At 30.5% G+C, this 21,897-nt stretch overlaps 1 protein-coding gene across 2 annotated transcripts; it reads right to left on the bottom strand.

Moving 5' to 3' along the window:
- Positions 1 to 419: 419 nt before the first annotated feature.
- LOC101502190 (uncharacterized) lies at positions 420 to 3,668 on the bottom strand. 2 transcript variants are annotated; one of them, XM_004489789.4, is made up of 4 exons: positions 2,779 to 3,668; positions 2,022 to 2,234; positions 1,522 to 1,613; positions 420 to 1,405 (listed from the first exon to the last, which is right to left on the bottom strand). In XM_004489789.4, exons 1-4 carry the CDS (start codon positions 3,541 to 3,543, stop codon positions 748 to 750), a joined length of 1,728 nt encoding a protein of 575 aa, XP_004489846.1. In that variant the 5' UTR covers positions 3,544 to 3,668; the 3' UTR covers positions 420 to 747. The 2 variants fall into 2 exon arrangements, with proteins under 2 accessions (XP_004489846.1, XP_004489847.1); XM_004489790.4 differs by having other exon boundaries at positions 2,022 to 2,231.
- Positions 3,669 to 21,897: the final 18,229 nt, after the last annotated feature.

Genomic DNA, 21,897 nt, shown 5'->3' with positions numbered 1-21,897 from the left:
TTCCCTTTTATATAATATAGTTAATAGGTAGTTAGGGTTTTAAAACCCTTTCTAATATCTCATCTATAGCAAGTTCATTTGTCTCAGTGTCTGATACTTATTTAAATACTTCTTTTCTAAAAAATTAAATAATACCACATATATCCATTTAAATGAGTAATTAAAAACAAAACAATAATACCACATAATAAAATTTAGTAAAAGGGCAATATCATTCTATCCAAAAGTCTAATCTTGATATTACCAATTTTTCTTGATTAATTTATATTTTGAAAATATTATTTAAAATTAACATAGACATTTAAAATCATATATTAAAATTTATTAGTTGGAAAATACACTACACATGTAGCTTAATAAAACCAACAAAATTTAGAGTATTCTACCCATCTAAAATAATTATGTCCTTGAAACTGACCTTAACGGAGAAAATTGCGGGTTTTACACCATATATTGCCATATATATCATGCACAAACAAAATCATCTTGGAATTGTTTTTAAGTTGAGATGCTAATTGTACAAAGACAAGATTATATATGAATATGAATATGGCTGCTCATTTTTCAATTTCAACCAAAACAATACATGTATAAATTGAATATTACAAATAAAAGCAACTTTGAAACACTCGAAGTGGCTAATGACATTTAGGCCAGAGACAATTATTTTGATTAATTTCTCACAACTATTCCAAACACAACACACACACAACTTGAAACAGATTCATCACCATTTGAACAAAAGTATCAAGGATTCTTAATCTTTATTCTTAACTTCCGAGCAATCTGAGCTGCTTTAGGATGACTAGGCCTCTTGTTACTATGGTATTGTTCTACCTCAACCCAGTTCATAACTTTAAGTATGAGAGACTGAGGAACTTTACGAACATCTCCAATTGACGCTTCCTTTGTTTTCTTCAACCCCGCTTCTAATGCCTTCTCAATGAACTCCATAAACCAATTTCCAGCTTCTGTTTCAATCTGTTTTCCCAGCTTGATTGTGTTGCTTAAGCTGCAAGAAACCGGTTTCTTATTCTCATCGTTTTCAACAATAGGTTCCAGGTTAGAATTTTTCTTCTCCGAAACTTCCTTTTGGTTTGTACTTGATGACCTCATAAGTTTTCCCATTTTCGCTTTATAAGAAGGACACCTTCTTTTCGATATGTTTGATTCTGAGTTTTCTGATTGGTCCATGGAGTTTTGCATAACTTCGTGTAAAACCTGTGGTTGTTCTTCTTCAGCTAGTTTGTCTGATTTTGAAGCCAATTCTGAAGCTGAAGTAGCTGCTTGCATTGACATCATTGCACTAACTGCTTGTACAATATCATTATGGAATTCCAAAAACCTTTCGAAACAGGTAGCAGGTGCATCAGCTCGAGCCAATTTGGACAAATTTGAGAACATCCTGAAAGAAAACACCAACAATAAAGTTAATCAGTTGCTAGTTTACTCTAGTTGCAAAAACAGTTATAGAAAGGTGCAAAGCTAGACCAAAAGTAGAATTGAGTAAGGAATATATACTTAAGGGATCGAACTACTGTCTCGGTGGCTGAAGCATCTCTTAATGCTTGAAGGGCAATCTTTTGAGCCACTTCTCTTTGCTGCACAGCTTCCTGTCATGCAACACAAAATACACATATTATAAGATTATTATAGACAACAAACAAGGTTTTGAACCATGATATGTCACGCGGCCCCAATTGAGGTCAGCCACATTGGAATGCCACGGTTTTGAAAAAATGTTCAGCGACCGCGATATCACGCAACCCCAATTGAGGTATGGGCCTAGTTAGACCGGAATTCTCCACAATATAAGATGTTGTCATAATTTAAAATGTTAGGGCTTAAACAAATGCATAGTCACTGTAATGCAAGAGAATGCAGCACATGCTGCTTCTGGAGCATTTACTTAGGACTTAATCATACTTAGAACCAACTATCATTAATTCATTATCTGCTACTATCAATGATAAGTAATATGCAGTAGTAAGTTTAATCTTTAGCTTTATAAAAAAATGTACCTTCCCCAATGAGCTCAACTTTGCTGGTAAATTCATTGGAAGGCTAAGATTGTTGCAATCATCAAAAGCTGAATTAGTAGTAGACTGAGATTTCTGTTGAGAGATGACACTTGAATCCTCTTTGTGAGCATCTCCTCCCCCAATTACACTTCCAGAATTCGCCACTCTTGCATGTCTCAGCTGCGGCGGTGGAGTACCGCCTTTCTTTTCCTGCTATTATACACAATTTTATCAAATAAAACAAAATCATAAAATAGATACACAATAAAAAGACCACAAAGACATAAAAAATCTTAGATATTATGCAAAATTGCAATCAAAGTCAAGTACAACTAATGCAATCTCAATTGCAGACCTAGATTCCTTGCAGTTAGGGATTTCCTGTATTCATGCAATGGGGACATCAACGAGATCATACAGTCTAGAATTAAACTCGAACATCCACGGATATCCCAACTGTGTGAATGAGGAATCCCCATGCTGCAAGGAATCCGAAATGCTCAAATCATACCATTGCAACTCAAGATTACAATATCCAAATATGTAGCACAAATATTGACACAGACACACGTCTAACACCGGTAATAATATGAGAAAATAAATAAATTTAATATAATCGATGTGTCAAAGAGCAACATGTGTCAGACTCTGAGATACGCCAGAAGTGTCGATGTTACATACATACATATATCCAAGTCTAAAACACTAAAAAATCAGCACAAAATGAATCAAAAATAGAAAGGAACAATGTACCTACAGCTGACTTGAAGGGGGTGATAGGAATCCTATTCTCTCTATCAGAAACACTCCTGCTTCTTGTAATCTTCGAATTAGAAGAACTAACAACACAGCTTTTCCTAAGCAACGCAGGACTTTCACCTCTAACATCACTCATTTTACCAAAAAGCCCTCCACCAACAGAACATCTAACAGGAGTCCTTTCTTTTCCAATACCATTATTCCTCCCTCTAATAGGTGTACACTGATCAAAATCCAAATTAACCGGCTTGAAAACCATAGGAGAAGAATCAAAAAAATCACCACCATCACCGTCATCATTATCATTAAACTTCTTCTTCTTCCCTGTTCCCCAAGAACCTCTTTTAGAAACAGAACTGGGCTTAAACTGTTGGGCCTGGGCCTGGGCTTTATCTCTAAGGCCCAATAAAGGCTCAGGTGTACCAACAAAAGGGTGTCTACCTGGTAAAGGTTTAGCACCTTTAAGAACAGGAACAGGTGAACCAGGTTCTAATCTATCAACATAAATGAATTGACCTAATTGCATTTTATTACTGAGTACAAAATCGTGTTGATCGGAGGGAAGAGTGACGTAAATAGAATGCGACGAATCGGATACTTTGATGTAAAATCCTTGTTTTGGAATGAGACTCTTTTCGTCGAGATCGGCGGGGACGATGTCGGTGACTTGTAAGAGTGAGTTGCGGTGTTCGCTTGTTGGTTTAACGCCAGTGTTTATGGCGTTTAGTAGCTTTATGAGAATTCCAGGTGCTAGTGTTGCCATTTTTGGAGCTGAATTGAGGAGTTTTTGGTAATTTTTTGGGTTGAAGAAAGGGATGAAGAAGAAGAGTTTTTGTTATGAGTCGGTTTGTCCGTTGTAACGGTAACTAGGAAGGATAATGATGTGTTTTTTGAAATTTGTAAATTTAAGAAGTTGGGAGCAACGGTCATATGAAGTTGGGGCCTCCATCATGTCAACGTTGGGTGTACACGAGTTGGGTTTGGGTCGGGTCGGGTTGGTTTTGACAAAATTCTATCTCCAAATCAATTAATTTTTTTGGGTTGGATTGAGTTTTAAATTTGTATTTTTTTCATTTGATGTGTTTTGTTCAAGTCTTAAAGAATTTGGAGGTTCTACTTTCATCTTAAAAACTGAATCTAATAGAAAAAAGTGTAATTTTAATAATAATAAAATAAATTTTAGTTCATATACAAATATTAATCTAACAAGGATCTACACGTAATTCATAAAAATAATTCAACTCATAAAAATATGTCATGTTAGATTTAATCAAAATTAACCACAAGACTTATATAATTTGGTTTTCATAACCTTCTCATATTTAATAATTCTTCATTTTTAAAACTTTTTTAATATTAATTTTAAACATAAATTATAAATATAAAAATTTGAATAATCTATGTGAATGGGTTGAACAAAATCAAATGTAAATTGTTATGTATCAATTTATAAATTATAATTAAAAATCTCTTTTGTAAACTAAATAAAAAATGTTGAGAATTTTGGGGTGACTATGGCCACCTTATTTTTTGAAACTCTGACACTTAATTTATCATAAACGAAAAAAGAAGAGAATGTGGTGTTTATGTTTTCATGGTTTGTTATGAGTTTGTTTGTTAGTTGTATTGGTAAGTAATTTTAACAGAGACTAAAAAGAAGAAGAGTGTATGGTGTTTATGTTTTAATAGAATTGTTATGAGTTTATTTGTTACTTGTAAATAAGGAGGGTAATATTGTAATTATCTTTTTGAATTTTGTAAATTTAAGAACGTTGGGATTGAGTATCGTTCATGTCACCGTGCATAACCAAAATTTAAAGAATAAAACATGGTTTTTTATTGGTTAGATATTTTAAGTTTGTAACAAAGAATCACGGTGCCATTAAGAAAAATTGAATTGTGTATCTCTCCATCAAACTTATTTTTTAATATGCAATAATTTTAATTTTACTAATTCAGTTAAAAAATCTGATACACAACTTAAAATACTAAAAATTGTTTTTAAAATATGCAGTATATAACATTTTTTTATAAAATAAAATTTTCGATAATATTAAATTGTGTAACAGAAATTTCAGTATTGAAATTTTCGGTAGTTAATTTAATAGTAGTTGATTTTATTCTACTAAAAATTTCAAAACTTTGAAATTTTCGGTACATTTTTATTTTACAATATCAAAAATTTCATATTGCTAAAAAATATGGCATGTATCTTTTTTTAAACTTGCTAATCTGCGCCTTGCGCGAGTGATATTTAATTTATTATTATGGGTGTAAATAAATTAATAGAATTTTAGAATTAATATTTGTTTAATTAGATGAAAATGTACATTATAATTTATGCAAAAGAATGAAAATTTATTTTTGAAATATAAAAATTGTGTTTTTTGTAGTACATAACAAACAAAATATAAATGTCTTTCTGATCAATACTTAGTGGCGAAACAGACACGCATTGAATGCAAAAAAAGTGATATATTGTGAATTCAAATCTGCACTCCAATATATTAAACGTCCCCATAACCTTGTTCTCGAATATGTAGTAGCATGTTTCAGCAAGCTTTAAACTTGTTTTGATAATCCAAACATTTGTTGAGTCGCGATGCTAATTTTTTGATCCATAGTAGAAATTAGTAGTCTAATGGTATAAGACTTGTAAGACTAATCTTTTAGCAATTTCAATCCTTGGTTAAGGTATGATATGTGAAATTACAAAAAGATCGTAAAGTTTTCATTATTAGATTTTTTTTAAAGACATTAGAAATAATTAGACAATTATATTATTAAATGAATTGTTTCAAAAAATGAAGATAAAGACCAAGGAAAGTTATCAAGTTGCAAGCTCAAAAAGAAGTAAACAATCAAGTAAACTATTGTCAATATGTTAGAAGACTTATAATTTAAGGTACATAATGTAATCTAATATTGTTATATTTCAAATGCACATCAGAACCTTCAATTATAGCATATGCATCAAAAGAATTTTTAAAGTGTCAAAATGCATGAACAAAGTTTAAAAATCAAGTTTTTAACAAAAGTCAAAGTTGTATTCGACTACATATATGTGTAGCCGAATACATATGAAGTCAGTAGCAAAAACTGCACATCTATATTCGACTACAACATGTTGTAACCGAATACAAATCTGTAAGACTCATAATTTTAAAGTATACTTTATGTATTTTTGTGTATTTTGGATATTGGCTCGGAGGCTTTTTAGCCAAAGTTATTATTAATTTGGAGTTTAACTGATCAAAAGATACTTTGATGCCGATTAGGATTACTCGTCGATGAATAAATTAAATTAAGTGCGGTGAATCCTTTACGGAGAATTTAATGCGTTACGGATGAAATTGTAATTTAACAAATATCTAGATATTTTGAGATATTTGTTAAGTTATAATTAACATATATATATATATTTATATGTTTGTGTGGAGGAAAAAAAAAAAGAAAGGAAATAGAAAGAAAGGAAATTAGAAGGAAGGAAAAGGAAAGGAAAATGATATAAAAAGGAAAGAAGGAAAACGGAAGAAAGAAAAAACAAAGGAAAGAAAAAGAAAGGAAAGAAAAACCAGATTTTCCATCTTCCTCTCCCTGTCTCGCGCACTCAAATTCCTCCCTCCTCCATTTTCGTTTTTCTTTGCTTCCTTTCTTCAAGATTAGAAACCCAAGGTTTATTGAGTGTGAAAGAGAAGATTACTTGACTTCATTCTTTTTGTTTGATTCGAAAACGAAGAAAAACAGTGTTAGGGATTTCAAAACCGTCAAACACAAACCTCCCCGTTTCATCTAGATCTAAGCTTCGTTTCGCGAAGAGATGGAAGGGAAAGTTGCTCACTACCATGCTACGGTGCTAGGGAACCAACTTGGAGGCGACGTTGCGAGCGGAGATTTTACCGGATTTACTCGCGGTACCGGAAACGCACGTTAAAGCTAACGTTAAGGTAAGGGCTCCTTCCAAACTTTTAGTTTGCATTTAGGGACTTATTTGTGGTTGTGTGGAAAAGAATTTTGTTAGGGTTTGAGTGTTGATTTGGGGGAAAATGAATCTAAGGCTTTATGGGTAAAATCTTAGAGTTAGGTTTTGGTTACATTGATGAATGTTTCGTGGAAAATGAATTTAAACTCATTTATGTATGATTTTGAGTAAATGAAACTTGTTGTGTTTGAGTGGTGGATTGTGTTGATTTGTGTTCGTCGTATTTGACGTGTTCTTAATTAATACTGATGAAATTTGATATGTGTATGGTTGGATTTTGTGGAGAAATGAATTGATGTGTTTTGGTATGAGTTGTGGATTGGATCTGATAATAGGTTTGAGTTGTTTTGTGTGGAATTTGAAAACCATTAGAGTTAAACGAGTATTAAGAATGGGGAATCTCTTAATGTCTACGTTTACTTAATGTTGGCGTGAAAACCATTAGAGTTAAACGAGTATTAAAAATGGGGAATCTTTTAATATCTCGGTTTACTTAATGCGTGTTTGAGAAAATCGTTTAAGTTAAACAAGTATTAAGAATGGGGAATCTCTTAATATTTCTGTTTGCTTAATGTTTGTCGTGAAAAATCGTTTAAGTTAAATGAGTATTAAGAATGGGGAATCTCTTAATATTTCTGTTTGCTTAATGTTTGTTGTGAAAATCGTTTAAGTCAAATGAGTATTAAAAATGGGGAATCTTTTAATATCTCGGTTTACTTAATGTGTGTTTGAGAAAATCGTTTAAGTTAAACGAGTATTAAGAATGGGGAATCTCTTAATATTTCTGTTTGCTTAATGTTTGTTGTGAAAATCGTTTAAGTTAAAAGAATATTAAGAATGGGGAATCTCTTAATATTTCTGTTTGCTTAATGTTTGTTGTGAAAATCGTTTAAGTTAAAAGAGTATTAAGAATGGGGAATCTCTTAATGTCTTGTTTACTTAATGTTCGTTTTGAAAATCATTTAAGTTAAATGAGTATTAAGAATGGGGAATCTCTTAATGTCTTGTTTACTTAATGTGTGTTTTGGAAAATCGTTTAAGTTAAATGAGTATTAAGAATGGGGAATCTCTTAATGTCTTGTTTACTTAATGTCGATTGGCTCAGTAGAAATCCTTATTTTGAGTTAGATAATCGATTGCTCAATTGATTTATCAATGATTTGGTCAGTTATGTATTACTTGATGGTTTGAGAACTTCATTTTGATTTCATTGTTAATTGGCAAGCATTATATGAACTTTTAGCATATGAGAAATCCTTTTAAGGTGCATGCTTAGTTGAGAGGTTATTTTGTGCATTTAAAACTTAAATGTTATGTGTTATCTGTTAATTTCGGTTGGTGACCCTTTACAACTATTGTGGAAATCTGGGTTTTGCCCTCAGATGAGAGCCAGGACGATCCTGCCGGTTCGTACCCTACGGACGGGAATGCTTGACTGGAGCTATGTAGGAGGATCTCACGGGGCGCGTGGAGATCACTCAGGGTGTATAGTTTTTTGATAGGATGATCAGATTAGGTTGATGTATAGGGACTAGACGTCCTTCTTTTTGGGTTGCAGTATTTTAATTCGGAAAACTGTACCTATACTAATATTGTCTGTTTGACATGTTATTTATGATGGGGTCTATGTACCACCTTTTGAAGTGTAAATACTTTGGATTCGTATTTTGAGAAACTTTTCCGCTGCTTGTAAATTATAATGACTCAATTATTTATCCAAAGGTATTCCCTTATTTGTTTTCCTCTGTTTTATTTTAATCTCTTTTGAAAAAAAAAATACACCTTCGCTTTGAAAATCAGGGTGTTACAAAATCCAAGTCAGTAGCAAAAACTGCATATTTGTATTCGACTACAGGATGTTGTAGTCAAATATATATACTAAGTCTTTAGCTAAAACTACACTTTTGTATTCGACTACAACATGTTGTAGCCAAATACAAAATCAAGTCAGTGGCAAAATTCAGTCATCTGTATTCGACTACAAGGATTTGTATTCGAATACAAGGTTAAAGTTTTGAAATAAAACTGAACGTTACAGAGGTATATTCGATTACACTTAGGCTGTAACCGAATACAACTGTGAAAAAATGCGATTTTTTTGTTCAGATTCAATCTAGATCATTGCATATGTTCATCAAACCTCTAAGAATGATTGTCACTGATCTTAAGTGATGTCTAAGAAGTATAAATACTTCTTAGTTTCAGATTTAACAAAACAATCTTAACAAGAATGTTATAACAACTATGAACAAACTTTCTGAAATATTTTGAATTATTCAAAGTCTTACTTTCATATTTCAAGTACATACTTTACATTGTCATATCATTGAGAAAGGTTCTCTGTGGTAATTGAAATTATATTATACTGTTATCATTGTACTCAACTGTTATACCTTCATGATTTCGGTCAAAATCGTTGTTGTAAAACCATTCAAGTTATTGTGTAAATTGAGGAAAGTGGTGTACTTTCTTCAAGTGTTCAGAACTAGGATAATGGTGTGCTATCTTAGGCAGACTGTTAGAAGTTTGTAACAAAAGTCTTAGAGTTCGACTTGTACTTATTCTAACAATAGTGAAAAATCTGTTGTGATGTGCAAGAGAATTGGATGTACCTTTGATTGTAAGGGGAACCAGGATAAATAATTGTATTCTTTATTTTTATGTCATTTACATTTCTCTATTCACTAATCCTACTCAAAAAAAAAAAAATGATCCACTAAGTCTCTAAAAACCAGAAAATTTCTAAACACCTAATTCACCCCATCTTAGGTGCGCCTCTGTACTAACAATTGGCATCAGAGCAGTTTCTAGAAATTTGCTCCTCGATCCTTATTTCTGGCTTCCGCACAACCAATTTTTAGAGATGATGGTAGTAGCAATAAACCACCTTGCTTTGTTGGAGAACATTATGATTCCTGGAAAATACGCGTATATGCATATCTTAAGGCACAATGAGATGATATTTCAGATGCAATAGAAAATGACCCATATGTCCCAAAGAGTGTCATCGACAATAAAGAGGAAATAAAGATAAAAGCTTCATGGACAGATGATGACAAAAGGAAAGTGATGCTTGACAAAAAAAAGGCCAAAAATATTTTACAATCAACACTCAGAATGGACGAATTCTTCCGCGTGTCTCATTGCGAAACTGCCAAAGAAATCTGGGATACTCTTGAAGTAACTCATGAAGGAACAATTGCTAAACTGAATACTTTATCTCAAGAATATGAATTGTTTCGTATGCAGCCCGAAGAACCTATTTGGGACTTGCAGAAAAGATTTTTTCATCTGAGCAACCACTTGACGACGATTGGCAAGACCTTCACTAATGATGAATCGAACCTTAAAGTTCTAAGATCGTTAACAAGGGCATGACGATCGAAAGTACCAACAATTTCTGAAAAGAAAAGAGTGTCAAAGATGTCTCTTTATGCACTTTTTGGCAATGCTCTTTGAACTTGGAAGACTAGAAAATAATGAAATTCTAGAAAAGAAGCCAAAGAGCATTGCCTTGAAAATGGAGTCAAGATAACAAATAGATGTTGAGAACTCAAATGGAGATGAGAACATCACCTACCTAGTAAAGAAGTTTGGTAAGTTCGTTCAAAACGATAAAACTTTTAAGAAAAGGAAAACTTTCAGGAAGAAGGATGTCTCAACTACAAATCAAAACTTCACTTGTTTTGAGTGTGACAAGCAAGGACGCATAAAAGCAGAGCGTCCAAATATTGTCAAGAAAAATGCTCTTAAGAAGAAAGAATTCAAAAAGGCCTATATAGCACGAGAGGACAATGAAGTCAGTTCATACTCGGATTCGGAAAGTAACGAATGTGCAAATGTTGCTTTGATGGTATCATACTAATCTGACGAGGAAGAAGATGTTAGTAACATAGAATTTTCTCATAATAATGATGATAATAATGAATTACTTATTGAGTGTAATGATGCTCAAGATGAAATAAAAGAATTACTTATGAAATGTAAAAATTTGTGCAAAACTGTGTCAACTCAAAAGAAACTAATTTCATCTCTTAAAGAGAAAATTGACACTATGGAAAAAGACTTTGAAAAATTAAAACTGAATTTTACATGTAATAAGTGTGATTCTCTTTCTTTCAAAATTGTCCAACTAAATAGAGTCGTTGAAAGATATGAAAAAGGATAAGTTGGGTTGGACAATATTCTTAATATGCAAAGATATTCAAATGACAAAAGTGGACTTGGTTATTCAAAATTTGATAAACCAAGTATTAGTAAAACCATCTTTGTTAAGGCAAGTGATCAATCCAACAAAGAAAAAATTATAACTGTACAAAATAATCACCATTGTTCTAGGAAGAATGTTGTTCAAAAGAAACCTCTTATGCTTAAATATAGGAGTAAAAATATTCCGACATGTTTTTATTGTGGTCTACATGGCCACACACCTAAAGCTTGTCATTTTAGGAATTTTGATGTTCCGAATGGGCATTACGTGTGGGTCAAGAAATATACTAATACTCAATGGCCCAAAGCACTCTGGGTACCTAACAAATCATTACCTTTTTATGTAGGAATACATACAAAGTACTTCTAATATGTGGTACTTGGATATCGGATGTTCGAAACACATGACCGATGACAAAACAAAATTTTCAGCTCTAACACTTGAATCAAAAGGCTATGTGATCTATGGAGATAACAACAAGAGTAAAATTTTGGGCATTGGAAAGGTTGGTGCAACCCCATCTCTTTCAATTGAAGATGTTCTATATGTTGAAGGATTAAAGCACAATCTTATTAGCATTAGTCAGCTTTGTGACAAGGGTTACGAAATAGCATTCAAAAAAGATGAATGCATTATCCGAAATGAGGTATCAAATGAAATTCAGTTTGTTGGTAAGCGTTTTAAAAATATTTTCATAATTAATCTTGATAATTTATCCTTAAAAATGAAATGTCTTATGGTAAGTGACAACAATGATGCATGACTATGTCATAAAAGGTTTGCACATATACATATGGATCATTTAAACAAGTTAGTCAAACATGAACTTGTTGTAGGCTTACCAAAGATGAAATCCATTAAGGACAAATTATGTGATGCTTGTCAAAAGGGTAAGCAAACTAAGGTTTGCTTCAAACCCAATAATATTGTATCAACTTCAAGACCACTTCAATTGATACATATGGACTTGTTTGGTACATCAAGTAATAAAAATCTTGGTGGAAATTCATATAGACTAGTAATTGTTGATGATTTCTCAAGGTTCAGTTGGACCTTATTTTTGGCAAATAAAAATGAAGCTTTTAAAGCATTTAAAAATTATGTCAAACTAGTAAAAAAATGAACAAGCAACCAAAATTGTATCAATAAGAAGTGATCATGGAGGAGAATTTCAAAAATGCTTCTTTTGTAGAGTATTGTGAAGAAAATGGAATCTTCCATAATTTTTCTGCAACAAGAATAACTCAACAAAATGGAGTTGTTGAGAGAAAGAATAGATCATCGATAGAACTTGCAAGGACCATGCTAAGCGACACAAATTTACCAAAATACATTTGGGCAGATGATGTAAGTACAACCTTTTATGTATCTAACCGGGTAATAATTCTACCAATCCTAAAGAAGACTCTATATGAACTCTATAAAGGTAGAAAGCCAAACATCTCTCACTTTCACATATTTGGGTGTAAATGTTTTGTGCTGAATAATAGTAAGGAAAATCTTGGGATATTTGATGAGAAAGACGATGAAGGTATCTTTATTGGTTATTATTTATCTAGTAAAACTTTTAGAGTTTTTAATAAAAGAACTTTGTTAGTAGAAGAATCTATATATGTATCATTTGATGAAACTAAACTCTTGAAAGAGGATAAAAATATCTCTTGTGATGATGATAGTTTTATAAGTGATGACATAAGCAAAGACAATCAAGTTGATCAATCAATCTAAAAGAATGAAGTCAATATTGAGCAGCAAGATCAACATAATGATCTACCTCAGGAATGGAAAACTCATTGAGATCACCCCATTGACAACATTATAGGTGACATCAACAAAGGAGTTACTACAAGGCTCAAACTCCAAGATGCTTATTTTAATATGGAATTTATTTCTCAAATAGAACCTTATAAGATAGGTGAAGCACTTAAGAAGGGTCAATGGATACTTGCCATGCAAGAAGAACTAAACAAGTTTGAAAGAAACAAAGTGTGGGAACTTGTTCCTAATCTTGACAATAAATACATCATTGGTACCAAATGAGTGTTTAAGAATAAACTAGATGAAAATGGTATAGTTGTTCGAAACAAGGGAAATTTGGTTGCTCAAGGGTACAATCAAGAAGAAGGGATCTACTTTGATAAAACATTTGCTCCGATAACAAGGTTAGAAACAATCCGATTATTACTTGTTTATGCTTGCTCTATGGATTTTGAATTATTTCAGATGAGTGTCAAAAGTGCTTTTCTAAATGGCTACATTAATGAGGAAGTGTATATTGAACAACCACCCGACTTTGAAGACTTCAAGAATCCTTCACATGTCTTCAAATTAAAGAAAGTCCTTTATGGCTTGAAACAAGCTCCAAGAGTTTGGTATCATAAGCTAAATAACTTTCTATGTGAACGAGGATTTGAAAAGGGTTAAGTTGATAAGATATTATTCATTAAAAGGACTAATGATCATACTTTACTTGTTCAAATCTACGTTGACGATATTATATTCGGATCAACCAATAATAAAATACGTGAAGAATTCTAATTAATGATGCAAGGAGAATTTGAAATATCTATGATGGGTAAGTTAAATTATTTCATTGGACTTCACATCAAACAACTCAAAAATGGCATTTTCATCAATCAAGTAAAGTACTGTAAGGAACTGTTAAAGATATTTGAAATGGACAACAGTAAAGAAAATGCAACTCCTATGGGTTTCGAAACTTATGTAGATAAAGATGAAACTGGTAAATCAATTGATATATCAAAATATCGAGGTATGATTGGTTCTCTTTTATATCTAACGGTCAACCGACCATATATTATGTTCAATGTTTGTTTATGTGCAAGGTTTCAGGTAAATCCTAAGGATTCACATCTTGTAGTTGTCAAGCGAATAATGAAATATTTGAAAGGAACAATCAATGTTGGCTTATGGTATCCAAAAGACAATATATGCAATCTAGTTGGTTATTCTGATTCTGACTATGCAGGATGTAAAACAGATCGAAAAAGCACAAGTGACATTTGTCATATCTTTGGTAATGCATTAATGTCATGATCCTTTAAAAAACAAGCATTTGTAGCTTTAAGCACTGCTGAAGCAGAATACATAGCAGCATATAGTTGTTGTGCACATATGATATGACTCAAGCAACAATTATGTGACTATGGGCTTGATCTCGGATGCATCTCCCTAAGACGTGACAATACCAGTGCTATCAATATCTCAAAGAACTCAATCATGCATTCTCTTACCAAACATATTAACATACACCATCACTTTTTACGAGATCATGTGCTCAAAGAAAATGTTGAAGTTACATTTGTGGATACACATAATCAACTAGTAGATATCTTCACAGAGCCTTTGCCTAAAAATTCATTCTATAAGATACGAAGAGAACTTGGCTTTCTAAATGAAAATGATCTCTAATACATGGTATTGATTGATACTTTGTAAGTCACTTCTCTTCAAAATCTTGAATCTTCATTTGATAAATTGATAGAATTGAATCTTTGATGTATGAATATGTGTTTTATCAACGTGATTATGTCTTTTAAATATTGTTTTTCAGTAAAAATTCAACTTAAAAATAAATTTTTCTTCATCGTAGCCGAATACACTTAGTATGTATTCGAATACATGTTTCCACAAAATTATGTATTTGACTACAATCAGTGTGTAGTCGAATACAGATTCAAATTTTCCCCCATATATAAGCGTTTTCACGTTATTAGGTCTGTTTTCTAAAATTTCAGTAGCTGAATACAACTTTTCTCCCACTCTCATTTCTCCAAAGTTTCATCCAATCTTATATATAAACCTTCCCTAATATATCCCATATCATCATTTGCATATAAGATTACTCTCAACTCAAATTCAAAACCCCAAATTTTTCCCCAAAATCAAAAAACTTCATCTTATTCAACCTTTACCATGGATGCACGAAAAATAGTTTCCCGAACCAAGCATGCTTCAGTGGGTCCTTCAAAAAGGAGGGCTAAGAATGACAATGTTGCCGATTTGTCCAGATTACTTCATTCACCCAAAAAAATTGACTGATAAAAAGTTGATAACTCCAAAATACGGTACACTTGATTCCTTCTCAGCTTTTAAATGTCATGAGTTACTTATGGCACAAAATTTGGAGGTATTCATTAGTTATAATGGTCTAATCTATGTCGATTTAATTAGGGTGTTTTACTACAACCTTAAGAAAGAAGGATTTAAGTTGGTATATCAAGTGAAAGGGAAATATATTCAGATAGAAACTCAAACAATTGGAGAAATTCTGCAGTGACCATTTGAAAGTTAAAAACTTAGGCCTGACAATTTGTGTGAATGGGAAAATGTGGCCAAATATGATGCTTATGTATCATTGTGCCATTATGACAAAAATACCATGGAAAGAAAACGTGCACAAGTTGGTGCATTATTTCCTTTGTAACATTTTGGTTCCGAAGGCAGAAAAATATTCACAAATGATTGAATTTGAGCTTCAGATTATGTATTTTATGCTAGAAGGAATTGATCTCAATTGGTCATATTTTATCCAGTATGTTCTATTTGCTTCCAAGAATGTCATTGGTTTGCCATATGCAAAACCAGGATTTTGGATTATTTTCAAGTAGATTTTTCATGTCAAGTCATGTATACACATATAAAAGACAATGTGCTGGACTTGAATGTGCTGCCCAATATGAAGATTGTGTGGAACAAGCAATTTCAAGGTTATGTCCATAAAAGCGATATTGGACAATCATCTATAGCTGCCCATTATGAAGAAGACATAGAAGAAACAACATCGGATGATGATCACGTTTCAAACCGCATGATCATGGACAGGCTCAACTCCCTTCAAACCTTCATCACTGAACAATTTCAGACTATGGATACCTCTATTAACAACAGATTCCAAAATATTGAGACAATCATAGCCCAAAACCATGAGTCTCTTTTGAATGAACTAGATGGCATGTCCCTCAAGATTGACCACTTTCACTTCCATAGCCCAAAACCATGTAGTTTGTTCCTGTAGTATATGTTATTTTGTTTAGATGCTTTATAAGACATTTCTTTTAACTTCTTACATTTGTTGATGAATAACTTAGACAATGTGTAACTTTTAACTATGTTTTTTGATGTTATATCCTCTATCTATGATATGTTTTGTATGCTTGGAATATTTGTCTATTGTTCCTTCCTTTTTTTATCATGTCAAAAGGGGGAGAAAATTGTATGATGGTGTTGTTAAAGAATTTGTAGGTTTTCAAACTTTCAAAACACGATGTCATGAACTCAAGATCAAAGGGGGAGTAAGCATACATTAAGGGGGAGAAAAATCAAAACGATCAACGCTTTGAAGTTTCAACAACAATAAGGTTTTGTCCTCATCAAAAAGGAGGAAATATAAAATACTTATGTTTTTGATAATGACAAATACCAAGGAAAGTGATCAAGTTGCAAGTTCAAAGAGAAGTCAGCAATCAAGTCAACTATTGTCAATATGCTAGATGACTTATAATTTAAAGTACATGAGGCAATCTAATATTGTTATATTTCAAATGCACATGAGAACCTTCCATTTTAGCATATGCATCAAAATAATTTTCAAAGTCTCAAAATGCATGAACAATGTTTGAAAATCAAGTTTTTGACAAAAGTCAAAGTTGTATTCGACTACATATATGTGTAGCAGAATGCATATGAAGTCAGTAGCAAAAATTGCAAATCTGTATTCAACTACAACATGTTGTAACCGAATACAAACCCAAGTCAGTAGCAAAAACTGCATATATGTATTCAACTACAGAATGTTGTAGCCGAATACAAATACTAAGTCAGTAGCTAAAATTACACTTTTGTATTCGACCATAGCATGTTGTAGTCGAATACAAAATTATGTCAATGGCAAAATTCAGTCATCTGTATTCGACTACAAGGATTTGTATTTGAATACAAGTTTAAAATTTTAAAATAAAATTGAACGTTACATAGGTGTATTCGACTACACTTAGGTTGTAGTCGAATACAACTGCGAAGCAATGCAATTTTTCAGTTCAGATTCAATCTGGATCATTGCATATGTTCATCAAACCTCTAGGAACGATTATCACTGATCTGAAGTGATTTCTAAAGAGTATAAATACTTCTTAGTTTCAGATTTAACAAAACAATCTTAACAAGAATCTTAGAACAACTTTGAACAAACTTTATGAAATATATTGAATTATTCCAAGTCTTACTTTTATTTTTCAAGTACATACTTTACGTTGTCATATCATTGAGAAATGTTCTTTGTGGTAATTGAAATTATATTCGACTATTATTATTTAACTCAACTGTTATATCCTCCTAATTTTAGTCAAAATCATTGTTGTAAAACCATTTAAGTTATTGTGTAAATTGAGGAAAGTAGTGTACTTTCTTCAAGTGTTGTGAACTAGGATAATGGCGTGCTATCTTAGACAGATTGTTAGAAGTTTGTAACAAAAGTCTTAGAGTTAGATTTGTATTTATTCTAACAATAGTGGAAAATCTCTTGTGGTGTACAAGAGGACTGGATGTACCATTGGTTGTAAGAGGAACTATGATATATCATTGTGTTCTTTATTTTTCTATCATTTATATTTCTCTATACAGTAATCCTACTCAGAAAAAATAACCCACCAAGTCTATAAAAACCACAAAATTTCTAAACACCTAGTTCACCCCCTCCATCTTAGGTGCACCTCTGTACTAACAGTCTAATGGTATAAGACTTGTAAAACTGGATCTTTTTGCAATTTCAAACCTTGGTTAAGGTATGAGATATGAAGTTACAAAAAGATCGTAAAGTTTTCATTATTAGATTTTTTTTTTAAAAGACATTAGAAATAATTAGGCAATTATATTGTTAAATGAATTGTTTCAAAATTTTATTTCACTATTTCTTATTGTAACGAATAAAACTTTATTCCAATTATTATTTTTACAAATAATTTCATTTTTTTGAAAAATATGGAAAATACTTATTTAGGAGGAATCTTGAGTGTTTTTTTTTTACTATAACAGGAAGTCTCTTGTTACTTATTTAGCTATACTATGACTTGTTCCCAAAATCTCATAAGTTCATTTCAATTTTACGCTACAAATAGTTATATTTGTTGCAACGACTTTCAAATCTTTAATATTATGGCCATAATTGCAGTTACAAATTATAATCAAACCATACTCTGCATATTAACTTCATATTTATATATAACGAACATTTTTTTCTTTATGTTTCTACAAATTTCTATCAAAGAAAATTGTAGAAGATAAGGTATCAGACTATAAGTATGGGCATTTGAATGATATGAACCAAACACATTAGGAAACAAAGGAAGTAAATATGCATGATACCCTAAAAATCTATCTCATAGATAACGATGTCCAAACTAAGATGTTATTATACGTTACTAATTTTGGAATTGATTTTAGGTCACCTTTTTAAATAAATATTTGAGTTAAATAAATATTTGGGTTAGTATATGTTATGATGTTATTATACATTATGAAAATAATTTAGGTTGCATTCATCCATTTAACATATACATAATGAAACATGTGATTCTGTAGTGATTACAAATAGGCAACAAAATTTTCATTCATCAGTTGTGTTGCTTCAAACAAATGATAAAGAAGATAACTTTGAATTAATATCGTAATATACCGGTGAAGAAGAATTAAAGGTTAGGTTGTTAAATGAATTGTTTCAAAATTTTATTTCACTATTTCTAATGTATCGAATAAAAATTTATTCCAATAATTCTTATTACAAAGGATTTAAATTTTTTGAAAAATATGGAAAATACTTATTTAGGAGGAATCTTGAATGTTGTTTTTTACTATGACATTAGGTCTCTTGTAACTTATTTAGCTATACTATGATATGTTCCTAGAATCTCATAAGTTTATTTTAATTTTACTCTACAAATATTTATATTTATTGCAACGACTTCCAAATCTGTAATATTGTGGCCATAATTGCACTTACAAACTACAATTGAAACCATACTCTGCATATTATCTTCATATTTATATATAACGGACATTTTTTTCTTTATGTTTCAAAAATTTCTATCAAAGAAAGTTGTAGAGTGTAAGTATGGGCATTTGAATGATATGAACCAAACACATTAGGAAACAAAGGGAGTAAATATGCATGATACCCTAGAAATCTATCTCATAGATAACGATGTCCAGACTAAGATGTTATTATACGTTACTAATCTTGGAATTGATTTTTGGCCACCGTTTTAAATAAATATTTAGATTATTATATGTTATGATGTTATTATACATTATGTAAATAATTTGGGTTACATTCATCCATTTAGCATATATATATAATGAAACATGAGATTATGCAGTGATTACAAATAGACAACAAATTTTTCATTCATCAATTGTGTTGTTTCAAAATAGTTCATGTAAATCGTGGCAAATAAATGATAAAGATGATAACTATAAATTAATATTATAATATACCAGTGAAGAAGAATTAAAAGATACATTATCCATGGTCAAGACGTGATTGAGACATCTATTGATAGATAGAACATCAAAGATCTCGTTGTATATTAAAATATATTATATTGTAATCGTTATTCCTATTTATTTTTACCGAATTATTCCTTTTTTTTTTTTACCGAACTAATTGAAAAACGATTTTGGGAGTAAGGAATATTGAACATGAGTTATTTAGCTTTGAAGATGTATCAATTATGCATTGTCAATTAAATTAAGAGATTAATGAGAATTTATGAAATAGTAATTGTGGATAAATAAATGAGTGTTATCAATGAGATTATTGAGAATTTATGAAATAGTTAATGTGAATAAATGAATGAGATTTGGAGTAGGCAAATAAAAGGAATTTAGGAGAATGATAATGTGTTTTGAAGGATACAAAGGGAGTGATAGTAGGTGGAGTTGGTTTAGTTTATTTATTTATTATTATTATTATTTATTTATTTATTTATTAGTGAAACGAGGCGTTTCATATACACACTATGCTATATAAACTATACTATGTAATAAAATAAATTATTTATTAATTTGTCCACTTCAAACTCTAGCGGCAATGTGGTGTTCATAGTTCTTAAAGACGAAAATATTGAATGGTCCACCAAGAAACAGAGGTTGGTTGCACACAAGATCTGATTGTTGCTCCTCTTGATGCATGTAGTCATGACGCATGATATTGATGTATGTGATCCTAAAAAAACATAGGGTCCTAATTCATTGTCTACTCGAACTAAAGCTGAACATAATCCTCTTGATTCACTTGTACCTCTTGTTGCATCTATTCGTTCTTCGTTCTCCTTTTCTCAACGGTAACTCTCTTATTAGATTGTGTAGAAGGTCGAACTCGATAACGTTCTACAATATTTTTTACTGAAAAAAATTGAATGAAAAAAAATATATATAAAAAAAATTGAAAAATAAAAACAAATATATGTGTTTTCCTTTTTATCTGTTTCCCTTATCTTAGTTTGTTATAATTCAACTTTATTTTCAATAAACCTGTTTTATAAAAGTAAGTTGGATGTTTTGATAAAGAAAATATTGTGCAAAGAAATTGAAGTACGTTGAATAAAAATTTACCATGTAACCCTCATATTTTACAAATCTATACGATATATTGTAAAATTAATTTTGTAAAACTTATTGAATACTTTTAGTTCCTAAAAAAAGTCACTGTAAAATTAAAATAATAACCTCAAACCTTAAACTTTAATAAATTTTTGTATTCATCACAAAATTTACTAACTTGAAATCAACAAAAATCAATGATAATATTTAAAAACTAACAAAAGCAATCTACAAATAATACATAAAGAACAACATAAACCTCAATGTGTAGGAACACATAAAAAACAAATAAATAAAAAAATAAAAACTAACAAAAGCAATCTACAAAGAATACATAAAGAACAACATAAACCTGAAGAACCAAAAAATAAAAGCAACAACAACTAGCAAGACGCAAAGCAACAAATGAGAAAGAAAAATAAAAACCTCACATGTATAGTAAGAGGTTCAAAATATGTGGAAAGCAAGAGCAACATTGTTGAAAGAGTCTCGAGACCCGGTGGATGGACATGATATGAATAAATTATTATATTTTGTGTGAATTCAATGTTTGATGAACTAACAAGATATGATAAGAACAATAATTTACTCAATTACATTTATAAAATATAAAATTAAAATATAATAAAATTTAAATATAAACACAATTTATAAAATATAAAATTGTAATTCTAATCAAATATAAAAATACTTTATAGAACTTGATATTAAACTTAAAAATAAAATATTAATAATTAATTTAAAAAGTGTTTATGATTTTATCACAAGGTTAGTTTTTTCTTTTTATATAATTTAACAAATTAGTATTAAAAATTATAAAAATTAATTGAAATTTTAAAATACATATAATTTATTTACAAGATTAATTTTTTTCCATTTATATAATATATATATATATAACTATTTGGTTATTAATATTTTTTTTAAATTATTTTTTTAGAAGAGTCAATGGATAATGTTAAATATTAAATTATTTTTATTAGTTATTTAATTTTTTAATTAGTTTATAATATTTAAAATATAATAAATTAATTTTAAAAAAAACAAATATATAATTGTTTACAATAATAATTTTTTATTTAAATATAATATAATATATGTTATATCGTGTCATGATAAGATGTTTATCAAATACATTATAAAATAAAATGTTTTTATTAATTATCATGTGGATCAAAATCTCAATTGAATACCATCAGATTTTTAGATAGCAATATATAATTTTTAAGTTGTGAAAAATCTCTATTGAATACCATCAAATTTTGATTTTGTTGTCTCTTTAAAAAATCTTAAAAATCTCGATTGAA

The sequence above is a fragment of the Cicer arietinum genome, chromosome 2 (assembly GCF_000331145.2).
Source record: "Cicer arietinum cultivar CDC Frontier isolate Library 1 chromosome 2, Cicar.CDCFrontier_v2.0, whole genome shotgun sequence".
Lineage (NCBI taxonomy): Eukaryota > Viridiplantae > Streptophyta > Magnoliopsida > Fabales > Fabaceae > Cicer > Cicer arietinum.
The sequence above is the reverse complement of the archived record's forward strand: the minus strand, read 5'-3'. Positions and strand labels throughout refer to the sequence as shown.